The sequence below is a fragment of the Ixodes scapularis genome, unplaced genomic scaffold (assembly GCF_016920785.2).
Source record: "Ixodes scapularis isolate PalLabHiFi unplaced genomic scaffold, ASM1692078v2 PGA_scaffold10__122_contigs__length_95168666, whole genome shotgun sequence".
Classification (NCBI taxonomy): Eukaryota; Metazoa; Arthropoda; class Arachnida; order Ixodida; family Ixodidae; genus Ixodes; species Ixodes scapularis.
The window spans coordinates 21,631,822-21,656,038 of record NW_024609836.1 but is presented as its reverse complement, the minus strand read 5'-3'; the positions used below and the strand labels follow the sequence as shown (position 1 = coordinate 21,656,038).

Sequence of the window (24,217 nt, the reverse complement as noted above, 5' to 3'; positions counted from 1 at the left end):
ACTCCGGAGTCCGTAGGCTTTATCCTTTCTGAAGTGGTGGTGTAGTGTAGTGGAAAGGTGTCTGCCTTACACGCAGCGGGCCCGGGTTCGAACCGCAGTGTGGGTTTACTTCTTTTTTTTTCTTCTCGATTTTTTTTTGTCGGTATTCACATTTCTCTTTTACAATTATCTCTGAAAGACATGAAGGCATGTTGTCGACGAAACTTCGCTGAACTAAATGGCCGGAGGTGCAATAGGGCATAGCGGGTTTGGGTTGCTGGCTGGGCGGCGTGTACGGAGGGCTAAGTGGGTTAATAGGGAGTTTTCATAGACCGTTTTCGCCGTCCCGCAATGCCCTACGCAGCTTGCTATGATGTCGGAACTCTACAGTCAAGGGCATGGGCGCACAGGCGCAGTAGCGGCTTCTTCGTTGCAGAGGGCTTAGCGGTGAACGAAACATGGTCTACGAAAACTCCCTCTTAGTTTTGTAATTAGCAGCCGCATACTGTCGCCGCGAAGCGGCGTGAATGCAGGGGAGGGGGGGGGGGTGTTAACGAGCCCCCCAATGATACACGCGCCGTCGGAAAAGGGTGACCCAAATGGCACGAGCTCTAGCTCCGCGTTCCAGACGGAACTCTAGTAGCAGCTATCGTTCCGTCTGGAACGCTAGCCACACCGTACGTCCAAATCGCCGCCTTCCCTAGGTTCACAGGGGCGAGAGAGGAGGGTGGGGGAGAAGGTTAGGCATATCCATTTCAGTGCTCTGTCTGGACGTAACGCTAGCCACAGCGTTGGACGTAACGCTAGACACCTCTTTTTTTTTTACTTTTTTTTTGTAGGGCATTTGACAATATTTACAGTAAGCTCTCCACGTCGTGCGTATGGCCATTTCCGGTCAACGTGCACGAGCTCGTGCCTATAGCCTTTACTCTTCATTGAATAGGACTGATTTGAGCCAGCACATATGAGAACTGAAAAGAAGCTAAGTGCCTCTGGAGCTGATTTACTAACTATATAAAAATATTTTTGGGTTAGATATATGTGAAGCTAGTCCATGCGCATACATTTTACAGATGCTGGATTTGGTATTTGAAGAATACATTGACCTTGCTGCGGACGACGAAATACATGACATGGCTAAAATCACTCTCCTGCCCATTGTAACTGTCCCAGAGGGTGGGCCAGGCTCATCTTCCACTCAGGTATTTGGTTTTGCAACAAGTTCAAGGTATATCAAGCATTAATGAAAAAAAAAAAAAAAGAAACGGTTTATTACTAGGAATATAATCACAACTGTGATAGGCTGTGTCTATACGAGCGTTTTTTTAATTTTTTATTCTTTAAAAATTTTTTAATGGTGATAGCTATGTTAATGCCGCCTTCACTGTATGTTTGTGGAGCTTGGTGCCTGATTATGATTGGTAGAAAAGCGTCCTGTCACTTCTGTACGTCCGTCACTATCCAGCAAGTGTGACGCCGGCGCCTCCAGCAGACACGCTGTCTGTCGAGATAGTGGCGAAGGGCATGAAACACGGGCGTCACTTTTTTTTTTGCATCATAATCAGGTGCACCTTTCAGCGTGTGGTTTTGAGTTAACCCTTTAGACGCCGAGGACGAGTCTGACTCGTCCACGGAGTTCGTCCCGCAAATGCCAAGGATGAGTGTGGCTCATCCGCTCGTTTCAGCCCGTGTCTGTAGTGCCAGCGACGAGGCACGCTCGTCCAGTCTATTTTTGTGTTGAGAATAGTTCTCCCGCTAGCCAGCAGGAGAAAAAGCGAACCAGAATTTCGCTAATTTTTGCATCATTTTGAGAATTTATCATGCTCCTCCGGCAACATGGGTTTTTAAAAATGGCGTCTCTTTCGAGTGGTGACATGCATCGCTCGTCTAGTCGGAAGCGCGTTTCTTTAGTTGATGATGAGTTTTCTACAGGGTGAAACAAGGAGACGGCACGCTCTTTAAATCGACCGGAAAATTCGGTTTCTTAACCTATCGCGCTACGGCTTTGTGCAGCGTTGCCCACAGATGGTGCATATTTTTTGTAAAATTTGCAAAGAGCGAACTTACCCGAGGAAAAAGTAAAGAAAGAAAAAGGCTTAGCTCCTATGGAAACACAGCGAAGCCACCGGTCTTCAAACAACACGGCGCCGGTTAGCACGGGACACAAGGGGTGGCGCAAGCGGTCGCGACGCCAACTGCCTCCAACGAACGAGCAGACGACGCCGAGACTCGAGAGCCGGCGTATTTAGCAGACAAGGAACTGCAGTTCTTCGTTGTTACTGCGCCTGTTTTTTGTTTCTGCGACTGTCGCCGCCTGCGGAACGCGCGTCGCTTTTGAGTCGAAAAGATTGTCTGCTAATGACGCTGGCTCTCGACGCCGTATGCTCGTTCGTTGACGGCGTTCGTTGCGCCATCTCTTGTGTCCCGTGCTAACCGGCGCCGTGTTGTTTGAAGACCGGTGGCTTCGCTGCGTTTCCATAGGAGCTAAGCCTTTTTCTTTCTTTACTTTTTCCTCAGGTAAGTTCGCTCTTTGCAAATTTTACAAAAAAAATGCACCATCTGTGGGCAACGTTGCACAAAGTCGTAGCGCGATAGGTTAAGAAACCGAATTTTCCGGTCGATTTAAAGAGCCTGCCGTCTCCTTGTTTCACCCTGTAGTTTGGATGATGATGACTTTGCGCTAGACGATAGTGACGGAAGCGGGGAGTCCGCGGAAGAGTTTGAAAGCTCAAGTGACTCGGACCTTAGCGGCGATGAGGTCCATGCTTCGGCGCGAGACTGGAAAAGTGTGGACACGACAAATCCTCCATGAGCCCCTCCCCGCTTTCCCTTTATTGCCACGCCGGGCGTCACGACACCCGTCGACACGTCGCTCGTCGAACACGACACCCTCAATGCTGTTGGGTACTTGTAACTCTTGCTAAGCCAGACGTAATGACTCTGGTCGTCAATGAGGCAAAGAGGTACCTATGCCGATCAACACTTGGCGACCGCGCTGATCTCAAGGGGATCCCAAATGAAGGCGTGGTAACCGGTGACGGAAGCAGAAATGAGTCTTCTTCACCCTGCTGCTTCTACAGGAAATAGTAGACAAGCCAGTTGTCGAGTGGTATTGGTCAAAGCGCACAGTGATTGAAATCCTAGTGTTTGGGGAGGTGATGAGTAAGAGCAGATTTATTTTGCTCACGAAGTTTTTCCACTTTGCGAATAATGGAGATGATGCTGGTAAAGTGGGGCAAGCTCGTCAAAAACTTCTCAAGATCTGGCCGGTGTTGTTGCTCATGAAGGACCGCTTCAAAGCAAGCGGTCTCGGTTCCCATTTTTAATTTTTTTGCCTCACATGGCCTAAGATTGGATCAATTTTGGTTTTCAGTTGTTAAGCTTTTATACCCATGTCTTACATGCTTGAAATAAGGAAGAATTCTTCTATCAAAGTGTGCTATAAAAAAAATTTGAATTTTGGGTACATTTTTTCGAAAACTGGCTGGCGCTTAAAGGGTTAAGCAAAAAAAGGAAAAATTAACAGATGAATATCTCAAAGCCTGTTGCTTTTTCGGGAACCGTGTCAATTGGGTTGGCTTTTATTAATGGCCACCTTTAAAACTACAATAGACCCTTTCCGGAATTCAGTCTGGCCACTTTGATCACTATCATCATCATCTGAAAACGCCATATGTGCTACACTAATGGCGGACTTCTGTTTACTGATGAAGGAAGTTGAAGATGCTCCTGAGCATCTTCATCTTCAGACCCTCAGGGCTAGGGTGACCAGACGTCCCGTTTTGGCCGGGACAGTCCCGTTTTTCAGGTCCATTTCTGCCGTCCCGTCTTTTTATCCCAATATAGAATCATGTCCCGTTTTCGCAGAAGTACATAGTTTCAAAATTGGCACCAAGCGAGTAGAAGCAAACTGCAACTATGCCTATTCGTTGCAAGTATATTTTACAAAACTAACCGTAGGTACTTTACAATATTTACCCAGAGAGTAAAATTTAGGACTGTTCTTGCCCACAAACACTTTTTCTTTCGCGAGGACGGTAGAAATATTTTTTTTTTAGTTACTGGATATAGCACGGATGTAGAATCATGTAGGAATAGCACGCATGTAGAATTTAATTACATTTTTTCTCAAACTTTAGTACCCCCCCCCCCCCCCCCCCCCCTTTACCGCTGGGATGTCCCGTTTTCTACCTTGAGGAATATGGTCACCCTACTCAGGGCCTGAGGACATTGCAGAGGGGAGTGTGTTACAAGGAGACATCAAAAGCAAACAAACAACAATCAAAAGCAAACAAACGACAATCTTAAGAATGAAAAAAATACATAATAATGAAATGCTAAAAGTTAACACTGTTAAGGCATCGTTTAGAAGCGATGGAATCGGATATGGATGCCACAGATGCTGGAAGGTGATTCCATAAGACCGTCGTCTGAGGTATAAATAAATTATAAAAAGTTGTAGTGTTACATTGAGGAATGCCCATCTGTGGATGGTCAAGAAATTATGATATGTAAAGAGGTGTCAGTAACTTGTCACATAGCAGAGGATTATAGTAATAAATTTTGTGGAACAGACACACTGTTAAGATTTCCACGTAATGCAAGGTTAGGTAGGTTCAAACTTATTTTCATTGATGTTACACTGGCAGTGCAGTGATAATTAGCAAGGATGAAACAAACAGATCTGTTCTGAATTGCTTCAAAAGCCAATATCAACACGTTAATGCCAGGGTTCCCAATTCAAGAGGCATATTCCAGCTTAGAGCGCACGAGCGTTTTGTAAAGAAGCACCTTGAGAGATAAGGGAACTGATGAGAAGTTCAGTGTGATTGTTCGCCTGCACTCAAGCACGTAGACCAAAGTATAGGGTGGTCCAAGTCACCAGGATCGATATAAAATGGATCATAGAAATCGACACCTGCACGTAGCAATCTAGACTTTTTGTCAGAGGTGTATTTCACATGTCGCTTTCCTTTTGTAAAATTAGAAAGCGTAGCTCTCTTTCTGTAAAAAATAAGGCCAAGAAACTTGCCAGGGTCTACGGCGGACAGTGACGCAGACGACAGGGGTCTAGTAGCAAGGTGTGTTTGGCGTTCGTATAGATTGATGGGCTACCTCCTTACTGCGACGGCTTGCGACCAAGGTTTTATAAAATGAAGATAATCTTTTTCAAATGTACCTTCGGTTAAAAAATAAATGCGGGCAATAAAAGCAGAACTTAAAGTAAAAAAAAATGTGTCTGCATAACGACAGCGCTTTTGCTGCCAACGTGTCGTCTGCTAGCTTTAGCTGGTCGGCTGCACCGTCGGACGCTGCTCCCGATGCCATCTATGAATACGATCGCCAAACACGCCCTGCTACTGGGCTTGGTCGTCTGGGTCGTTGCCTGCCGTTAACCCTGGCAATTTTCTTGGTCCTATTTTTTGTAATTTTACAAAAAAAAAATTGACCCGTGAAATAGATCTTTGACGAAAGGTTTAGATTGCTACGTGCAGGCGCCTGTTTTTATGGTCCATTTTAGATCGATCCTGGTGACTTGGACCACCCTATATATAGAGTATTGTATCGGGCACATAGGGTTTTGTCGAGGGGGGGACCGCCCATGTCAAAATGGCATAGATGGGGGAGGGGGAGCGGGCAGGGAGAGGAGGTCCCAGCAAAACTGAGGATTTGGGGCTATGTGCTCGTATTGTATATGCAAGTACAGTTGCTGGTGGTGTGAGCTGGAATATGCAAGCGGTGACCGGGCTGCGCAGACCACATAGCCGCAGCAAGTGACTGGCCACAGCCTGGTCGTCACTCATGCTTTCCTGCTTATATCGCTTGCTAATGTATGTATCGAGGTCCTCGTTAGATAAACTTTGTTTCGTGTTAGTACTGGATACCAGAGCAGTTTGAGTGTTGCATTAGAAGGAGGGGGCCAGTCAGGGCCATGTCTTTTTCAAAGTGATATGGCTTGCATGCTCTACTGGACGGTGTTGCACTGTACTCCGCATATTATTCTTAGCATTGAACAGCATCTCTGTTTGACACTATGTGAAATTGCATGCTGTGCATGTTTGCATCTACCGAAGAGCTTAAGCTTCAAATTCGGGCTCAGATTATGAGCCACGAACCAAGAATACGGTGCCGAATTTCTGTATTATTGAAGACGAGCGTATTGGTGAAGGTTCATATCCACACACGAAAGGATAAGAAACGGAAGGTGGACAGGGCCGAAATAGGACCTCTGGAAAGATATCTTGGTTTGTTCTTGTCCACTGCGTTTTTTATTCTTTCATGTGTGCATATGAAAATTTTGTACATTACGATTTATACTGAATTCCTGAAACGGCGAGCATCTAGCGGCATTTATTAGTAATAAATACACCAAACCTTACTTATAGCATGTAAAGTACAAACCGTTATATCATTAAAACAGCCTGCTGGGGTCCTTAACACAAATCCAGTAACTTTACACTGCAGGGATTTCCTTTCGTTTTAGGAGGAGGCTTCATTGGAGACGGTGCGCACTGAAAACTGTGAAACCGCCCAAAGAGAGAGCTTGCCAGATGAAACTTCTCCAGATGACTCCTCTCCAGATGTACCATTGGTAGGCATCGAGCCCTTTGAGCTGTAAGTGTGTTTTAATGGTTGCGACTATAGAGGCTATGTTGTGATACAAGGCAGCCTCGAAATGCTTCTATTCCGCTGTCACTATAGAACGGCGGACAAAGTGGCATCAATGGAAACGCTCATACCAGCTGCACTAGCGTCTCACCGGGTGCCTACCGTACATGTGCGCTTTGCTTAGGGTGGTGACATCTAGCCATTTTGGTTCGCGTCTTTTTATTTATTGTTTGCTTGGATCACATGTCGGCTAGTAGCTTTACCTGCGCGGTGCCGTTTTGTTTCATCTACTTCTTTGACGCATCTCACGTACATGGACCATTGTGTTCTGCTGCGTTCCCTGGGCAATGGAGGAACCAGGCACGTATCCAGGGGGGCCCATGGGGCCCGGCCCCCTCCCCCCCCCAATATCTTCCATTTTGCTGGGGCCTCCTCTCCCTCCTCCCCCTCATACAGCATTTGGCCTCTGCCCCCCCCCCCCCCCTCCCTCCCTCCCTCCCTCCCTCCCTCTTCCGAAACAAGACCCTGGCTAAGTGCCTGGGAGGAACACGGGCGCTTCACAAGACTGATACACGCATGTGTCCTCACCACATGCAGTTTATTCAGGGAACACAGAGCTGATAGCTCAGGTGGTAAAGCACTTGGCTCACACACAGTAGGCCCATAGTTCGATCCCTGGCAGCGGCAAAGTGTAACAAATGTTTTAGAGCATTCATCAATATCGACGACGGTTTCTCTACACCATCATTTCAAAGGGGGGTGAAGAGCCCATAACAGCTATCGCTTTAAAATGAGGTTGAGAAAAAGCATGTGAGACGCCTATAACATATTTATTGTATTTCTGTTTTTTTGTTTTTTTTTTATATGCTTCTACATAGCAACATTTTTTTTCTTTTTTTTTTTTAATAATCATTTTCTTATAAAATAATTGCACTATTTTTAGGCCTTCGTGTTCAGACGACGATGGGAACACCTTCATTTTCCCCAAGCTTGGAGCTCTCCATGATACGATCATCTCTGGCAAACCTCTGACATCTTCATCATTCCGAAAGATTGTGGAGCTCCTCTTTCGTGCAATGGTGAACATAACAGTGTAAGTAAGGTGGTCTCAAAATTCGGACTTATTCCTAGCTTCATCATTTCCAGTTCCTTTCATGGGTGACTTCTTTGTGGGCACCGGTCAACCTTTGTCTTGCTGTATCTTTCTGTATCCAGCTAAACCTATGTCTTAAATCACAGTATCGAAGCAGGTGAAACTGATTTTTGCAATATATTTGAAGTGGGTTTAATCCCTCTAACCCTCCTTGTATACAAAAAAAAAAAAGTAATTCGGAAAAAAAGCTAGGTTGCTTCTTTCTGGTCCTTATCTTGCCAAATTTTGTGCAGTGGTAAACATAGTAGATTGATGGCTTATTTGCGTTGTTTCACAAGTGCATCTTTGTGCTGAATTTTAGGCTTCTTGGTCGAGACCGCTGCGCCAAAAATGAAATTAGTCAGTTCAGGCTAGAGAAATGTTTGGTTAGTTAGGTCACTTCTTGTCATTTGCTAGAAGCAATCCATGCCCTCGCTGTATTTACAGGTGTATGTGTTGCTGGTGTGTAAAATTAATGGAAGCTTTAAGTAACTTGCTCGTTTTCCTTCAATAGGACAACATGTCTCTTTGTCGAAATTCATATTACAAGAATTTGCTAAGCGGAAAATGTGTAGATATTCCTTTTTTTTTTAAAATATCTGAAAATTTGGTGCGACTAGTTATAATCGATTGGGGGTCATTGGCATGTTTAAAACATTGATGCACTGTGTACCATCTGAACAATACCTTGCATCTTCCTCGCGTAGGCTCAGTCTGCATACGGGACCTATTGATTCACAATGTGGGTTATAATATTAGAGATTGTTGAGCCATAAGAATGGGCACGACTTTTCTGCAGGTTCCCATCTCAGCACTTTTACTCCAAGGTCACTCAGCTACTAACTGACAAGTACCCTCAGCTCCAAGATGTTATAGGAACTGGATCAGTAAGCACATTTCTTTTGCACGTTTATAATAATAGCTGCGATCAATTCTTAGCATTGGTGCTTCTATACATCTTTCCAAAAAACGCTCCTAGGCCGCCGCCATGTTGCTGATGCTGATGCAGCTGGCCCTCTATCAGCTAGAAATTTTCTGCCACCCTCTTGGACTGTGAACACCCGCTCAGTGCGGTTCTCTACCTGTTTTGGCGGTTTTGCATTCAACGTTTTCTCGCCCCTCTTGAAAGTTCCCACTTAATTTTTTTTATGAGTGCTGCATACCCTTTCTGTGTTATCTTCCATTGTGATATATAAGACTGGTAAGTGCCTGCCATTCAAGCTTTTCTGCTCGACATTCATGGGAAACGAAGGAAGTGATGGACGTCGAACTGCCCTCAACGCGATTTTGCAAACATTCTTCTCCCCCCTCCCAGAGATAATCCGCATAGAATCCTCGGTCATCTCCAAAAATAGTTGTCTGGGTTGGGGTGGGAAACGGGTCAGTCGCGTTTGTTCCTTTACCTTGGTGCTTTAGTGAAAAAGAAAGCTCTCCCCAGCTCAAAGGTGAAAAGAGTATAGCTGGACGCCATAATTTCATTCCTTGGCGCAGGAACGATTCCCTTGGTAGGCTCCCAATAACTGATATCGCAGCAAAAATGCTATGGCTGGACCTAAATTTAAATTTAGATAGTTGTTCAAGCTGTGGTATTTCTTTATTTTACAGGACTCGTGGAGAGTAGCACTGCGGTACAAGTTCAAAAATGAAAGACGTCGCCTTTCAGACGACGTCCGGGTTGCTGAAAACCGTGCAAAATTTGGATCAAAAAGACCAAATGATGGAGGTGCAGCCACACAGCTGAAGCGGCAAAAAAAGATTAAGCTGGTGAGGGGCAATGTTTAAACTTTCCGGGATAAACTTGGAAGATCAAAAATTGCTGATGTGGTTCGGATGCGGATATCGTGTCTGCATAGTGGATGATCAAATTGTTATCTACGCATGGTTTTCTTTCTACTCATCAGTGTCTGCCTTAGAAATCAACGAAACGCTTCCATCAATCAGATAACGCGAATCGGGAAAACTACAATGGTTTATCCCGTCTCCGCCAGTAGGTGGAAGCATGAAATGCTTTCGAGTGGAAAGGATTCGGAAAGATGATGATGGCAGGGAGCTCGATTTATTCCGATTCGATGGTTGGCACTCACTGGAAGCTCACCTGAGATTGGAGCTCACCTGGAAGCTCTCAAGATCCCAGGCGAGCTTCCATTAAGTGTCAATCAGTGATTTGGAACCAGTGGAGCCTCCTGCAATCGTCCTTCTTCTTGGGTCCTTGTCTCACAATGTCCATAAGATCTGAGAACATGCAGCACTCTAATGAGCAGAAAGAGTACTACCCTTGTCGCACTATGGTTTTCGAGATCACTGGCACGTAAAGCTCCTTGCACATCGCCAAAGAGCTTTGCACATGAGCAATCTTCAAGACTTCGTTAACACTACAATTTCTTCCTGTTGTGCGACGGCCATGTTCAGTAGCATACTTGAAAACCTTAATCTTCAAACCGCATGTTAGCTAATGTATGAAACCATCGTGGAAACCCCACGATCGTGCTGTTGGGGCAACCATAAGCTATAGACATTTGCAGAAAAAGCTCTCTGGCCGCCGCCATTTTGCGAACCAAGCGGCCCCTACCAGCCATAAATTTCTGCCACCTGCCTGAGCTGTGGAAACCCGGTCAGCATGACTCCCCAGCTGCATTGTGCATTCAGAGTTCGCCAACTTTTCTTGGAAATTTTTACTTTATTTGCCTGTTTAGGATGCTTACCCTTTGTGTGCTATCATGCACTGTGAGAACCAGGGAATACCAGGGCTCATAGCCTGCTCGGCCTTCGCAGGAAACAAACGAAGAGAGTGAACGTCAAGCAACTCGCGAGTCGTGACGGAGGCAGTTCGACATTCTTGAAGGATTATTTCCGTTGAGATAATCTCCAGAAAGCCTTCCCGACTTGTGTTCCGAGTCTTCGCGAAAAATAGCTGATAGGGTCGGGTCCGGAGTGTTTGCTTTGAAGCTGTGCAAAAAAGCAGCTCTATTCTACATGTGCCCAAAACACGCCGGATTCCGTCTGATCGTCGTGAAGTTACTATCGTCGACACTGTTTATTGGATATGCTGTGTTATTTGAGACCTTTCTCAAATCCTGTTCGGATAACGCGGCATTGTGGGGTACGTACAATATATGTTGTTCGATTGATGAGACTCGTTGAATTTCATTTTGTGGGCGAGTAAATCTATGCAGTTTGAATATCCTGTGCGGTCAAATATTTTTGACGGTTAAGATCTTTGTAGATTGACAAGGCGGAGTGTATGGTGCCGTAAAAAGACCAACATAAAATAAAACAAACATCCCAGTTGCATTCGTTCTGTCGCTCACGGACTCACCAAAACAGCTTTCGTTGCTTTGTTTTTGTTCTCAAAAATAGTACAGAGCATTCTTAAAAACCCCGAGAAATTCTATTTGCCATAGAATACAAAAGAAAAATAGAACACGGCAATTTAGCCTCCACCAGCGTCCGAAAGTGTGCCCACGCAGGCTGCCACAGCCCACTGACGAGAAACTCCACAGCTCAGCGCAGTCTGGCAACACTGACTTATCCTCTCAAAACCAGGGATGCCTGCTGTAAATCGCTTCGTTCGAGACTGCCGCTTGAAAGGTCTATAGGCAACTTTCAAAAATCCTGCCATGCAACATTGCATGCGTTGCACGCTCGGAACAGTTGGCTGCGAAGCTGAGTGACATGGTTTCAGTCGAACAGGCGTTGTCTCTGCTTGCGCGACGAAACATGTGCAATCGCAAGTATGCTGAAGTTTCTCTCGCGTAAAACATCAACCAAGGCACCTGCAATTTTTTTGCTTAAAACCTGGCATGCTCGAAACCAATAAAATAGTGGCCAGTGTTTTTTTAATTGCTTGGCGACATTTATGGTATTTTACACTTGTGGGATGTCTCAGTTGTGAAAATGAAGTAGCGAGTTCCATTATGACACAATAATCATGGCAAATATCTGAAGCCGGAACTAAATGGCCCGCTAGTACCCGGAATTCATTTCTTGGCATCTCCTCACCAGGGGCCGCCCCGATTCGGAAAAAAGCTTATTGCAAAATGGCGGAAGGTTCATTTCTTCCCACGACCCCGGCTTGGCTTGGCCACCTGGAGATGGAGGTCGTTCCTTCCCATGATCGTCTAGCTGTTTATCGCTCAAAGTGGCGCATAAAAAAATTTGAACGTTCCCACCTCGTGATACAAAGTTGGGGGTGCATTTATTGAGCAAGGTGCAAGGAAATATGTTATATATTTTTATCTGGACTGTTTCCTTTTTTATATTGTGTGTTTTCTACTGTTTGTGCTCCCGTAGGGTAATGCCTTGGGCAATGTTAGGTCAAATGATTGAATTCAATTTTACCTTATCAGAAATTTTGGCATGCTAAGAGCATCAAGCACTAAAAAGGTAGTCAGTTGTTGTCCTTCTGTTAATGAATATTCATGTCTAAATCGCGCCCTTTCGATCATGCCTCTCAAGAACATCACTGCTTCGGCTTTGGCTGGAGAGGACGAAGCCAGCCTGATCGCCCATGAGGAATGGCTTATACGAGAAGGACGAAAGGCAGCTCCTGATGAAAAAGGAATCCATGAAAGGATGACTCTCACTGCGAGGAAGAGGCTCTCTGACATGGCACAAATGGGCATTGATGCTGTTAGGACAAGGTACCCATACCTGATGGACTCTCAGCGAGTGAGTCATTGCTGCTACTCTTCCGCTTTATTGAATACGAAGGTGTTGTTGACTTTTTTTTTGTACTCTTGTTTGAATACAGAAACTCTTATTGAAGGGACACTGACAGGGTGTTTATGCCCGCCGATGTTTTTAGTTGTACATGGCTTATGAGAACCCAACTGCCCAGAACAGAATTTGAGGCTCAAAATTCAGTTTCTTTCCGCCCGAGGACCGCCACGAGAACTGGCCGGTTCGAGTTGCGCTCTCTCTCTTTGTGATCACGGGCTGTTTTCTAAGGTTTAGACACAACCACCAAATTTAATCAAAGTCGTGGGTCATTGAAGGCACACAGTCAATATTAAAAATAGCAAAAAGATGAAACCCTTTTTTTGTGACTTCTAAAAAGCTGTTAATAAGATTATTGAGGAAAAAAAAAGTTGCACAGAGAACCGGACGCATTCTGTGCATTTCCTCGTTCAATAGCCCTTTTGCGGAATCCCCCAAGCGCCCTGGCCCGCGCGCGAGGAATTGTGGGAGAGACTGTCCCTGGCCTGGCCACTCTGCCTTGAGATCGCATTGCCTCGTCGCTCGTCTCCTCATAATCTTGTTTTTTGATTTCATTACCTATTTTTATATGTTCAAGTGTATATTTATTGGTTCTAAGTGTTTCTATTTTCTTCTGTGCGCAGTATTTTTTGCATATATATAGTTTTTGTCTTTATTATGCCTTTTTCGACGGGAGTGCTGACGAACAACAGGCCGCTTCGCGTGTCGTTCTCCGGGTGAGTGTTATCGTTGCTACTGGTTCCTGTCGTGCTGTTAGCTGTTCATTTTGGTTCACTTGACCCGCGTGCAGTCGTGAGGAGCCGTTTATGAACACCCACGCAGATGTCATAGGGGTAGGCAGACTCTAAATCAAGAATTGCGACGCAAGAGCAGAGTGCGCTGTGATTTAGCCGCCCGCGCCTGCTCCGTTGACTCGCAGTGCAGCGTATGCCTTCGGGTGCCGCTTGCTTGACCAAGATACAGCAAGCTGCTTTGTCGCTGCGAACCATTTGTCCGAATGTTTGCAAAGCTGAGGCATATGCAACGCTGTGGCGTTTGACAACTGCGCGCTGCGGTGCGATCCCTTTGCAAATGCCGACGGCTCAATGTCGCGGCTTGAATGTGCCTATGGCATGCCTTCATAATCTTTCTTTTAAGCGGTTGTCATTTGCCAACGCCCTTTTTCAAGTGCAGAGATAAGTTGCCGCGAATCATTTGTCCGAATGCCTGCAAAGCCGTAGCACCGTTTGTCATATCCAACGCTGCGGTGCCTGACAAACTGCGCTCAGCGGCGCGAGCCCTTCGCAAGCGCCGGGCGGCCCAACATCGCGGCTTGTGTGCGCTTATAGTATGCCTTCTTAAACTACTTGCTAAGCGGTTGTCAGTTAAAAGCACCCCTTTTCAAGTGCAGAGGTGTGCTGTCTCCCAGGCAGTCATCTTGAAACTCGTAGTTCCTTCGATAATTTTATTTCTCTAGTCAAGATGTCAGCTCAAGGTATTTTATTTCTTTAGGTCACCTTCAGCAGTAACATGCCCTCATAGTACAGTTTGCTGTGTGCCAGGCTGTACAAACAGTACTGCCGGCGGACGGCATGTTTCCTGGCACTGCTTCCCAAAAGACAGCGTCCTGCGAAGCGTTTGGGTGAAGACAACTGCGTGCAGTTGTGAGGCGCTGCAAAGTTGGACATGCCGAACAGTGTTACGGTTTCGCAGGCATTCAGACAAATGATTCGTGACAGCAAAGCGGCGGGCTGTATCTTACTCAAGTAAGCGGTATTGAAGGCACATGCTACAGTGCCAGTCAACTAAGCGACGCGAGAGCCGAGTGCGATTGAGCCACCTGCACTCGCTTTGTTGACTCGCACCGCACTCGGCTCTCGCGTCGTGATTGTTGATTCAGAGCTCTGCCTACCCCTATGACATGGGTGCGGGTGTTCATAAACGGCTCCTCTCGACTACACCTGGGTCAAATGAACCAAAAATGAACAGCTAACAGCACGATAGGAATCAGTAGCAATGGTAGTACTCACCCGCGGAACGACACGCGAAGCGGCGTGTGCAGAAGAGAATAGAAACATTTATAAGCAATAAAAAATACAGTGGTACAGATAAAAATAGGTAATGGAAATGAAAAACCGGATTAAGAGGAGACAGGCGACAAGGCAATGCGATTTCAAGGCAGAGCAGCCAAGCGAGGGAGCCTGTTGAGTGTTAGCAACATCCTAGCTAATGCAGCGACCAACGACTTAGTTGGAAGCTATGGTTCACAGGCCAGGTTTGGAGATCCTATCAACTCTATGCCATACTGCATGAAAAGGACTCGAGGGTCCGAAAGAAAAGAGTAAGAGATTGCATGTGAAGAAGAAGGTTTGATATTTCATCAGCGTGATGTCTGTAGTACCAATTATTTCTCTGCACTCTTGCAAGACTTGCTTGGCAAGTCAATAGACATATTAAGAACTTCAGAAGCAAAGGGAAGTTAAAAAAAATAATGTTACTAAAAAAAGAAACTTGCGTATTGTGTGTTCGTATGTTTGTTCCTAAAGCCCTTCCCACACCTTCAAGTTGTGGTAAATGGGGGATTCGGCCAACTCGCTGAAAGCCGACTCATCGACAGTCAATTCGTAGTATAGGCCAATTTGTTGTAGGACAATTCATCAAAAGGCAACTTGTCGAAAGGCAACCTGGGACTGTCATTTAACCCATTCGAGGCCGATTCCTCGAATGGGTTAAATGACGGTCTCAGGTAAAAGTTCATGGTTCCTTGTTATCTTTTGATCTAAATTTTTATTTGTGTTTGGACTAGGGACAGCGGTCTTTTTAGGTTTTAGGACAGTACCTTGAGACAAGTTTAGAAATGTAAATTTCGGGATTGTCCTTTTGCTAGTTTTCTTTATTACTTTTTGTAATGAGCCGCTGCGGACTGTTGCCGCGAAGCAGCGTGGACGGGTAGGCCAAGCAAACTCACACGTGCCACAGTGATGCACACGCGACGTAGTAACTGTCCCCCACTGCACCGTGAAAGTGGAGAAAGCTGCAAGTTGTTATCTTCGACAAGAAAGAGCGCACTGGATGTTTATTACGATACGGCGATATTACGCATTACTATAGGGCAGGATTTGCTTTAACATTTCAGGACAAAATTATATATTATGGCTTTGAAACAGCGGCGACCAGTTGGCGTCTTCGACTAATTTTTCTTCGACGATTTGCCTTATGACGATTCGGCCTATTCGACAAATGGGCTGCTGACGAGTTTACCGTCGATGAGTTGGCTTTCGGTGAGTTGGCCTAGACTCGGTAAATGGTAGTGCCAGTAAAATCTGAATTTAGGCGTTGTTTCTTGTTTCCCTTATTTAAATTAATGAACAAGTGCCAATTTCTTTGTAAATTTTATTAAAGAAATGCCGTGGCATATTTCCTGAACTTTCAATTTTTATATTTTCTTTTGTGAAGTTCGCTAAAGATTTCGAGAGGCTCACGAAGATGAACCTGGCCGACAAAGTCGCAAAAGGGATTGACAAGATCGTTCTGTTGGCCACAAAGAAGGCGATCGACTGCCAGGAGCATGTCCTACTTACACTGCAAGCAGCACCGCACATGGATCTGGGGAGGCTCAGGACACGGCGTGAGTACAGTAAGAAAACCGCTGCGCAAGGGAGGCTTTTCGACCAAGCGATAAAATACCACCATTCAATGCATGCATGGGAAAAGATAGTAAAAAAACAAACAAAAAACTTTCAGTCTTTCTCTTTTGTTGAGGAAGGAAGACTAGCGGAGCTGCACTATGGTGGGAATGAAGTAATGGCCGATCGCTAGTCGGCAAGCCAGAGTGGAAAGGTTGCGGCCATCTATGATGGTTGCTGCCGTCTCCTATATATGGCGGTAGCTGTCCAGAGTTCTGTGTCATCGGGTTATTTGAGGACTGACACGACCCTGGGGAAACTAGCCGCTAACAGCTCCACTGTAAAAAAAATAACCGAGTTTATGTGTGCAACCACGTTGGCGCATTGCTCGGCTGAGAAGTAAGCGAAACTATAGCTTTCAAAATGCGGCCTTTAGGGTGGGCTGCTTTGTGCTGGCCTCCCCTGTATTGAAAGATGGAACGTGACTGGCACTCTCGCTATCAGCGCGCTCGGAAACAATAGTGCTACGTGCTGCAATTTTGCCGCTCTGGTCGTTGGTCGCTCGTGCTAATCTTTTTCTGCTGCAGCTGTACATGCGCAGCGCCTTGGCAGAGGAGAACCCTCTGCCAAGGTGCAGGCAGCGTGGTGGAGGGCCGTAGAGGACAGACATTTGGGCTGCACACCAGTGTATGGGGAATAACTTTGGGAGTTTGTATCATACTCCCAAGGTTATTTCCCCGTGGTGATTTGAATTGTTTCATACCATTTGGTGACATGTCCAATGGCTTATCTATAATATTATGTTGCACCCATTTAGGTCGTTCTGGTGTGTTGCCTTCTTTTCTTTTAGTGGGGACAGGCTTGGCCAAGTGAACATCTTAGTATTCGTCTGAAGTTCCCTCATTGTCACTGATCCTACTGGAAGATAAGCAGAACAATGCATACATTTTTTTTCTGAAACCGTCCAGGACACGTGCAACGAAGAGTACAAAAATGTATTTGATATCTTGCACAAATGTTGTTGGTGTTTTTCAGACATCCTGACTGTTGCAACTCTGCGCATTTTGGCACTGAACGTCAAGGAGTCAACATCACTGCCCCTAATGTTCGTGCAAGAAGATGTAAGTTATTTCACTATATTTTTGCGAAAGTTGATGCTAGCAAGAACAAAGTTCCAGCCTACCTTCAATGTAGCAGGGTTAAATAAATGCTAACTAAAGAGGTTTTTTTGTTGTTTTTTGTGGGTAGAGTGTTCGTTTTTTTTTTGTTTTCACGGTATGTTTTTTCATAGTGCCCGCAGGGGCTAGAATTGGAGCCTTCTGAATACATATTAGTGACCATGTTGATGTCAAAGGAAACAAACATGTGAAATGCACATGAATACAAGTCCTGAAAAACCAATGAAGGCTGGAAGGCGGCAGGCATGCTGATCTTTCTAGGGTTTTCAATACAGAGACAGTGTAGCGTGTTAACTGGCTTCCAACAGTTCAATAGCAGCTTGTTCACCTGGCCCCTTTTGTTAATGGGGTGTCCCAAACATTAGGCCCACCAGGCCCCAAATACTTCTGTAACGCTCAAGAGATAATGGCCACCTAAATTACAGAGATATAAAGTAAAAATTTGAGGCGAACCAAGTTTCGGGTACAATGGCTGAAACGCCAAAAACCTAAACGTTGAGCATGGCTTCCAAAAACGTTGAGCATGGCTTCCAAAACACAGCCATGCTCAACGTGCCTCATGCTGGATTTTCACTGCTCCGGTTGGTGTTCGGACGGGAGAGATATGGCCAGCGACTGCACATAAAATGTAAATGTAGCTCGTGAAAATTAATTTATACAACTACATACGAGACATTGTTATGTTTGCTGTTTTCTGGAACCTTCATCTTTGGGTTTTTTCAGTGTAGAGGAGGAAGCAAAAAAATTAACATTGGCCAACGAACAAATAATAGCATGTACCGTTATGGTCAGTCGGTAGCCCTGTACGGTTCATAAATGCGGGGTGGCGAGGTAAGCAGGGTGCGTCCGTGGCAGACATAGATTGTAGCACCTGAGCTGCCTGCCTTCTGTCGGTGTTTGCCCCCTTTTTTCTCCTTGAAACTTGTCTGCCCTTGGCTATGTTCGCTGATACCGATAAGAACCCATTATTGCACCCAATGAGCGCTGACGACCAATGACACTGCCTGACAAAGCGCGTCTGCGCAAACATCCCTGCTTTTTGTCTTCTCTTCCTTCTGCACGTATTGTTTCTCATCTGTGCATTTGTTGGTGTCCTCTTATCCAAACAATAACCTCAAATGTACACAGGAAGGCTGCTGTCCGCATAAAGAAACCAGGCCACTGTAAAAGTGAGATGTGATAGCAAAGCAAAAAATCACTCTCATGGTGAAAACGAACCAGTGATGCGTCAGATTTTTGGCGTGACTTTTATTTTTTTTATCTCCAGACCTGTACTCATTTCCAACAATAAATAAGTCTAGCAGCGTATCATAATGCATCGGAAAAGTATCTCACTATTGAAATGCAAATAGGTTTCACAAATGCATCTTCATACTGAAATAGAGATACTAAAATATATCTCTAAGCTTATATCGCAATATTTTCATGTCGTGATGTTTCCCCAATTGTAATTCCTCATTCATTTTACATTGTTGCAGATGCCGGTTACTTATTTAAACATAAGCAATGCTCATGGCCTGAACTGGAGTGAATAATAGCAGTTGACAAGAGCAAACATGTTTTGGCCTTCTACATTAAAATATGTTGTGCCTTTTCCTTTTACCTAACGCAGGATGAAAACATCCCACCGACACCGTGTGTCCTGTACAGCGGGCAAGACTTAGAGGATGCAGACTTCTTTCACCTGGTTGTTGATCGTGAGAGGTTGTTCTCCGTTCCAAATGCCGAGGAGGGGCTGTGTATGTTGTTGGCAGCCTATTGGTTGTTCAGTATACAATATGAACGGAAGGCCTTCAACATGCTCGTCACTCTGGAGAGGCTTTTTCTCGGCATGAGCCACACAACTCCAAGGGCAGTGGTAATTAAATTTTTAAACAAAGTTTGCAGGCACGTGCATGGTTGAAGCAATGATTTGTGCTTCAACCACACGCGCATTAACTGCTTCGTTACGGTTCAGTTTGAGCTTTTTTTTTTTTTTTTTTTTTTTTTTTTTACGGTGTTAGTTTGCAGGCTCTGTAAAAATGGATGTCCACCCACGGGACAGTGGGGCTTTACAGTTCAAGTAAGGAAAATGAACACACATTTTATTCAACATTTTATAAGTTAATTTTTACAAAATAGGTTTTGGGAAGAATAGCAAAACTGGAGTGATACCGGCAGAGAAATGAGGCTCATTTATTGGTACGAAAATCAAAGAAGCAGTGCCAGTCAGTTTCAGTGCAGAGGTAGATTTCACAGGACGTGCAATGGTGCTGAGTTTTCTTTGAGGAGCCAGGGTTCCTGCACTGTGTAGCATTCTTGACGTCTTCTTTCTTTGGCACGTGAAGTGCCTGCGCCGTCTGGACTGGCGAGTTCGGCAGTGGCTTGACTCTCTTGCGCGGAACCTGTGGCACCGCACAAACTTTCTAAAATGGCATCAGCCTGACTTGTTAGTCCTGAAAATCGAGCACAATCAATCAAACCAATTGTTTTCACTTCGCGAGTGTTTCAGATTGGTGCGAGCAAAACATGATCATCGCGAAATTCGTGTCATAAGTTTTGGGTCCCAGCGTCCACCCACGTAGACAATTTGACAAGGGACTACTATAACCCTTGCTAATACTGTTGAAAATATTAAGCATTAGTGACCATCTGTGAACTTTCAAGAACTCTAGAAATATAAATTAACACAGCCTCCGTTTGTGTAAATCACATAAACTGATTACATACCTTGGCGTCGCCCGTAGAACATGCGAGTGCTGCAGGTCGCCATTTTTAACAGCAAGCAACAAGTTTTCAGTGCTGTTTGCTCAACACTCCTCCAGATGGCAGCACAGACTACGTCCATGACGGTGGACAGGCGTCCTTTTCTGTGTGCAACGAAGTTTTTTTTTTTTTTCTTCTTCTTACAATTCAAAACCCAATGTTTACACTGGTGGACGCAGGGTCTCAGGAGGTTATACAGGGTGTTTCACGAAAGGTGGACAAATTCAATATTGCAAAAACTGCTCGAAGGCTTGTGTCGTTTTGGCCCTGGGCTCGAGGCCTATTTAGGAAAACTTTTGAAGTCCGGGATAATTAGATTGTTAATTATTTTTGAGTAACTGACTTTTTAGTATTGTGTTTTAGGTTATGGTTTCAATTAGAAAATTGCTCAGCATCATTGAAAAACACTAGATCAACATATTACACAACAATAGAAGGCACGTGCAGCATCTTACGACTTTCTGAAAAACCTCACAAATGGGATAGGTTTTTAAGTTTCGGTTTGCTATTGGAGCGCATCTCGACCTCGACGGCACCATGCCCCGTGGAGAAATGGTGCAACCAGCCTCTGCTGCGTTGCGCAAGGACATCGCAGCAGAGGTTGCTTGCGCCATTTCTCCATGGGGCGCGGTGCAATCGGGGCCGAGATGTGCTCCAATTGCAAAACGAAACTTAAAAACCCGTCGAATTTGTACTGTTTTTCAGAAAGCCGTAAAATGCTGTGCACGCCTTCTGTTGTTGTGCAATATGTTGATCTAGTGTTTTTCAATGATGCTGAGCAATTTTCTAATTAAAACCATAACCTAAAACACAATATTAAAAAGTTAGTTACTCAAAAATAATTAACAATCTAATTATCCCGGACTTTAATCATTTTCCTAACTAGGCTCCTCGTCCAGGACCAGAATGACACAAGCCTTTTTTTTGTTGCGACCCATAGTTTTCGCAATATCGAATTTGTCCACTTTTCGTGAAACACCCTCTATGTGGATATTGCACTTTTCGCGACAGTATTATCAGGTTAATTTTTATTTTGCTTACAGAACAAATGATAGAATGTTTTATGGAGGCATGTTTTCTTTTTCTGTCTTTAAATGTATAACTTATGCCGACCTCCTGTAGGTGAGGTATAATTTATCTGTACGGGGGTTCCTCATTCCTAGTCACTTTCCAAAACTTTATAATTTTCTTTGTACTTGAGATTTCTGTGATATTTTTCATTACATGTTGGCAGATAGCATTGTTTATGTCAAGGAATGGCATACATTGTATTTTTTTTTTCGTTTGTCTTTTAGGGCACAATAAATGTTCAATTTTACACATTCTAATTGATGTCATAATGAGCTTCACTTACTGAAATACTGCTGTGGTTCAGTCAAGGGCTAGACCGCCATGCTTCCAATTAGTAAATAGATATGCTTAAGGAGATGAGTGAAGCGTGTTTCCTGCAATCCTCTGAGACAAAACTTGGCACTTGATCTCCAAACAGGAAAGCTCCACATGCTTCATTTGTAAAAGCCCATTATGTTTATAACTATGATTTAGCCGTGCAGTACGATGCTTGGGGCCACTGCTTGCTCACTTGAAGTTCGAGAAAGGGCGGCACCGGAAGCACTACCAGTTGCCCTCAGGCTTATGATGTGGCTTGCAAGTAGCTCTTTTGTATTACTTCATGAAGTGAGTTGCGTTCAATGTGACTCGTTCTTTCTTTATCATGTGCCTTGTATGTGATTTGGCAATACCCCCCCAGGTGAAAAAAAGTAAATGTGTTTAGTAAACATGATAAGCTGAGAATCATGATAAGAATATCCAATACTTTATATGATTTTCGTACAATTTAGAATTTCTGATATGTGTATTGGACACATGCCTATAAAATTTTTACTAGGGCCTTCATTTCAGCTTTCGTCCGAGTGCGGCAGACGCTACCGGCCAATCCAGCATCGGCAGAGTGTCATGTGAGCTTGAACTCCACATAACCAAAACGTTGCATGATACTCTCCCGGCACTGGATTGGCTGGGGTGGCCCAGCATCCACTGGGCCACCCCAGGGGGCGCCCATTTTACGGCAAGCACCCTCTACCAGGGGTGTTTGGCAAGCACCCATTATAAAGGGTGTTTGCCTGAACACCCTAAGGGTGTTAGCCCTGGGACAAACTGGTGTACACCCTTAAGGGTGTAAAAACTTTTAGTGTGTACCTTTGGCGCGTCATGGAGATTCCTGCTTGTGCCGGCTCCTCACCACCACCACCACCGGCTGTTAGACCTATGGGCCCGAGCTCGCTAGACGGATAGGCCTATCGGCGGTAGCACATCCTCGGAGCAGTCCACGTCCACAGTCGCTCAGTAAGCGCACGAACGTTAAATATGCACACCAGCACGGGAAAACGTGGACAGCAGACGACACGCCGCAAGAACGGCGGGTTCAGTTCGCAGAAATGAGCGCCTCGAGCACCACACTGGCCCCAGCTGCCCCGAATTCCGTTCCCGTACATTCGATGGCGCTTGTTTCGACCGGGAACGGCTGCCGTAACGTACGACTAGCACATGATAAAATATAGCACACACATGAGGTCATCGTTAATTCTAATTAACTCTACCTTTGGCGCGTCATGGAGATTCCCGCTTGTGCCGGCACACCACCAGCACCACCGCCTGTTAGGCCTATGGGCCCGGGCTCGTAAGACAGATAGGCCTAACGGCGGTAGCGCATCCTCGGAGCAGTTCACGTCCACGCGCACAATCGCCCAGTCGAGCGCACGAACGTTAAAAATGCACACCAGCAGGGAAAAACGTGTACAGCAGAAGACACGCGGCAAGAACGGCAGATTCAAATCGCAGAAGTGAGCGCCTCGAGCACCACACTGACCCCAGCTGCCCCGAATTCCCGAATGGGGTGCTCGCGCGTGGGCTTCTGGGTAGTCACCGCCGTCGGGCAGCGCTCTCCGGGCTCCTTGACGACGCGAATAGACGGCATTCTCGGCGGCGGCGTGCAATGTTCGCGCTCGTCGCTACGAGTGCACAAAAATTGAGAAAGCTGCCACGCGCCACTGAAGCTGCCACGCACCACCGACCTGTGCGCACCCGAACTCGTATGGACCAAGAAAACGCAACCTACGTATCCATCCGTGGATCGCGCCGTGTTTATTTACTTTTTTTCTGCTGTGGCTTGGAATCGGGAAGAAATCTGGCCCCGCCAGGTACCGACGCAGGTATTTCCAGAGAGGGGAGGTTAGCGTATCAGATGTCTTTTGAACCCCCCCCCCCCCCCCACCCTTTCCCTTTGTTTTCCCGCCCTAAATTTTTACACATGCACAAATCAAGAGGAAGTCAGAACATCTGGACAGACCGCCCCCCCCCCCCCCCCTCCCTCTTAATCCGCCACTGGGCCCCGCCAACGGCTCGCTTATCCTTTTGAGATCGCGTGAAAGCTTTCTCGAGAGGCCGTTGGCTGTGTTTTTCGTGAAAACCCAGGAAGATGCAGACGCACATTTTTCGGTCCTGTTCAGACGGCGCATTCATTTCACGAAACTCGTTTCGCGAGTCAAGATGCGCCAGAAAAATGCATCGTGTGAAAGGGCCTTTAAACAACACACAATGGTTGCACTATACTTGAGTCTGCCCGAAAAGAGCTGGATTGTCTTCTGCTTCCCCATAGCACCCTCAACTTTTGAGTATTCGCCAGATTGAGCGAAAAGTTCGTATTTTGTGATTAGTTTTTCACTAGTGTAATATTTGTTGTTCGAGAGCGTCGGGATTTTGGACAAAAACAAGCCCCAAAACGTCTTGGACCCATTATAACGTCCTCTTCCACGACGGGAAACCCGTTGGTGCCAGAGCCGGGACTGAGCGGAACGGGGGAAACGCCGGCTGTGTCAATGGCGGCCGATCTCCCGCAGACGGGTGGACGGATGGGAGTATTTTCAACTCCAATTTCGTCTTGCGGAGGGTTGTCATTCAAGAACTCCAGTTTAAAATGGGAGTAAAATCAGGTGTTGTCGCTTTTATACCTCGTCTCTTAGCGACCAGAGTAAAGTGGTGGTGTCTAGTTTTTATACTCCCATGTGCGGGTGTGAATGCTTTAGGCTTGGGAGTTTAATCGGTATCTTATTCTTTAAAACCCCCATCCGGGCTACTTTTCGTTTACAGTGTATGAGGTGAGCAGTCATTTCTGGCGGTCCTTGGTACATGCCGTGCTGGGGGTTTATGTAAAACTGGCCTTGTCTTTGTTACTTTCTGGTATATGGAACGCT

The 24,217-nt window shown here is 45.6% G+C and overlaps 2 protein-coding genes across 2 annotated transcripts; one reads left to right on the top strand and one right to left on the bottom strand.

Annotated features, from left to right (window-relative positions):
• The first annotated feature begins 1,052 nt into the window (after window positions 1-1,052).
• LOC115330915 (sterile alpha motif domain-containing protein 3-like) lies at window positions 1,053-19,290 on the top strand. The gene is made up of 9 exons (XM_040222815.2): window positions 1,053-1,181; window positions 6,464-6,594; window positions 7,532-7,681; window positions 8,520-8,607; window positions 9,326-9,484; window positions 12,176-12,388; window positions 15,872-16,043; window positions 17,077-17,162; window positions 18,832-19,290. The coding sequence occupies exons 1-9, from the start codon at window positions 1,053-1,055 to the stop codon at window positions 19,120-19,122; spliced, it is 1,419 nt and encodes a 472-aa protein (XP_040078749.2). The 3' UTR covers window positions 19,123-19,290.
• Window positions 19,291-19,370: 80 nt separating this feature from the next.
• On the bottom strand, window positions 19,371-20,062 carry LOC120850347. Its single transcript, XM_040222817.1, has 2 exons — window positions 19,929-20,062; window positions 19,371-19,654 (listed from the first exon to the last, which is right to left on the bottom strand). The coding sequence occupies exons 1-2, from the start codon at window positions 20,044-20,046 to the stop codon at window positions 19,452-19,454; spliced, it is 321 nt and encodes a 106-aa protein (XP_040078751.1). The 5' UTR covers window positions 20,047-20,062; the 3' UTR covers window positions 19,371-19,451.
• Window positions 20,063-24,217: the final 4,155 nt, after the last annotated feature.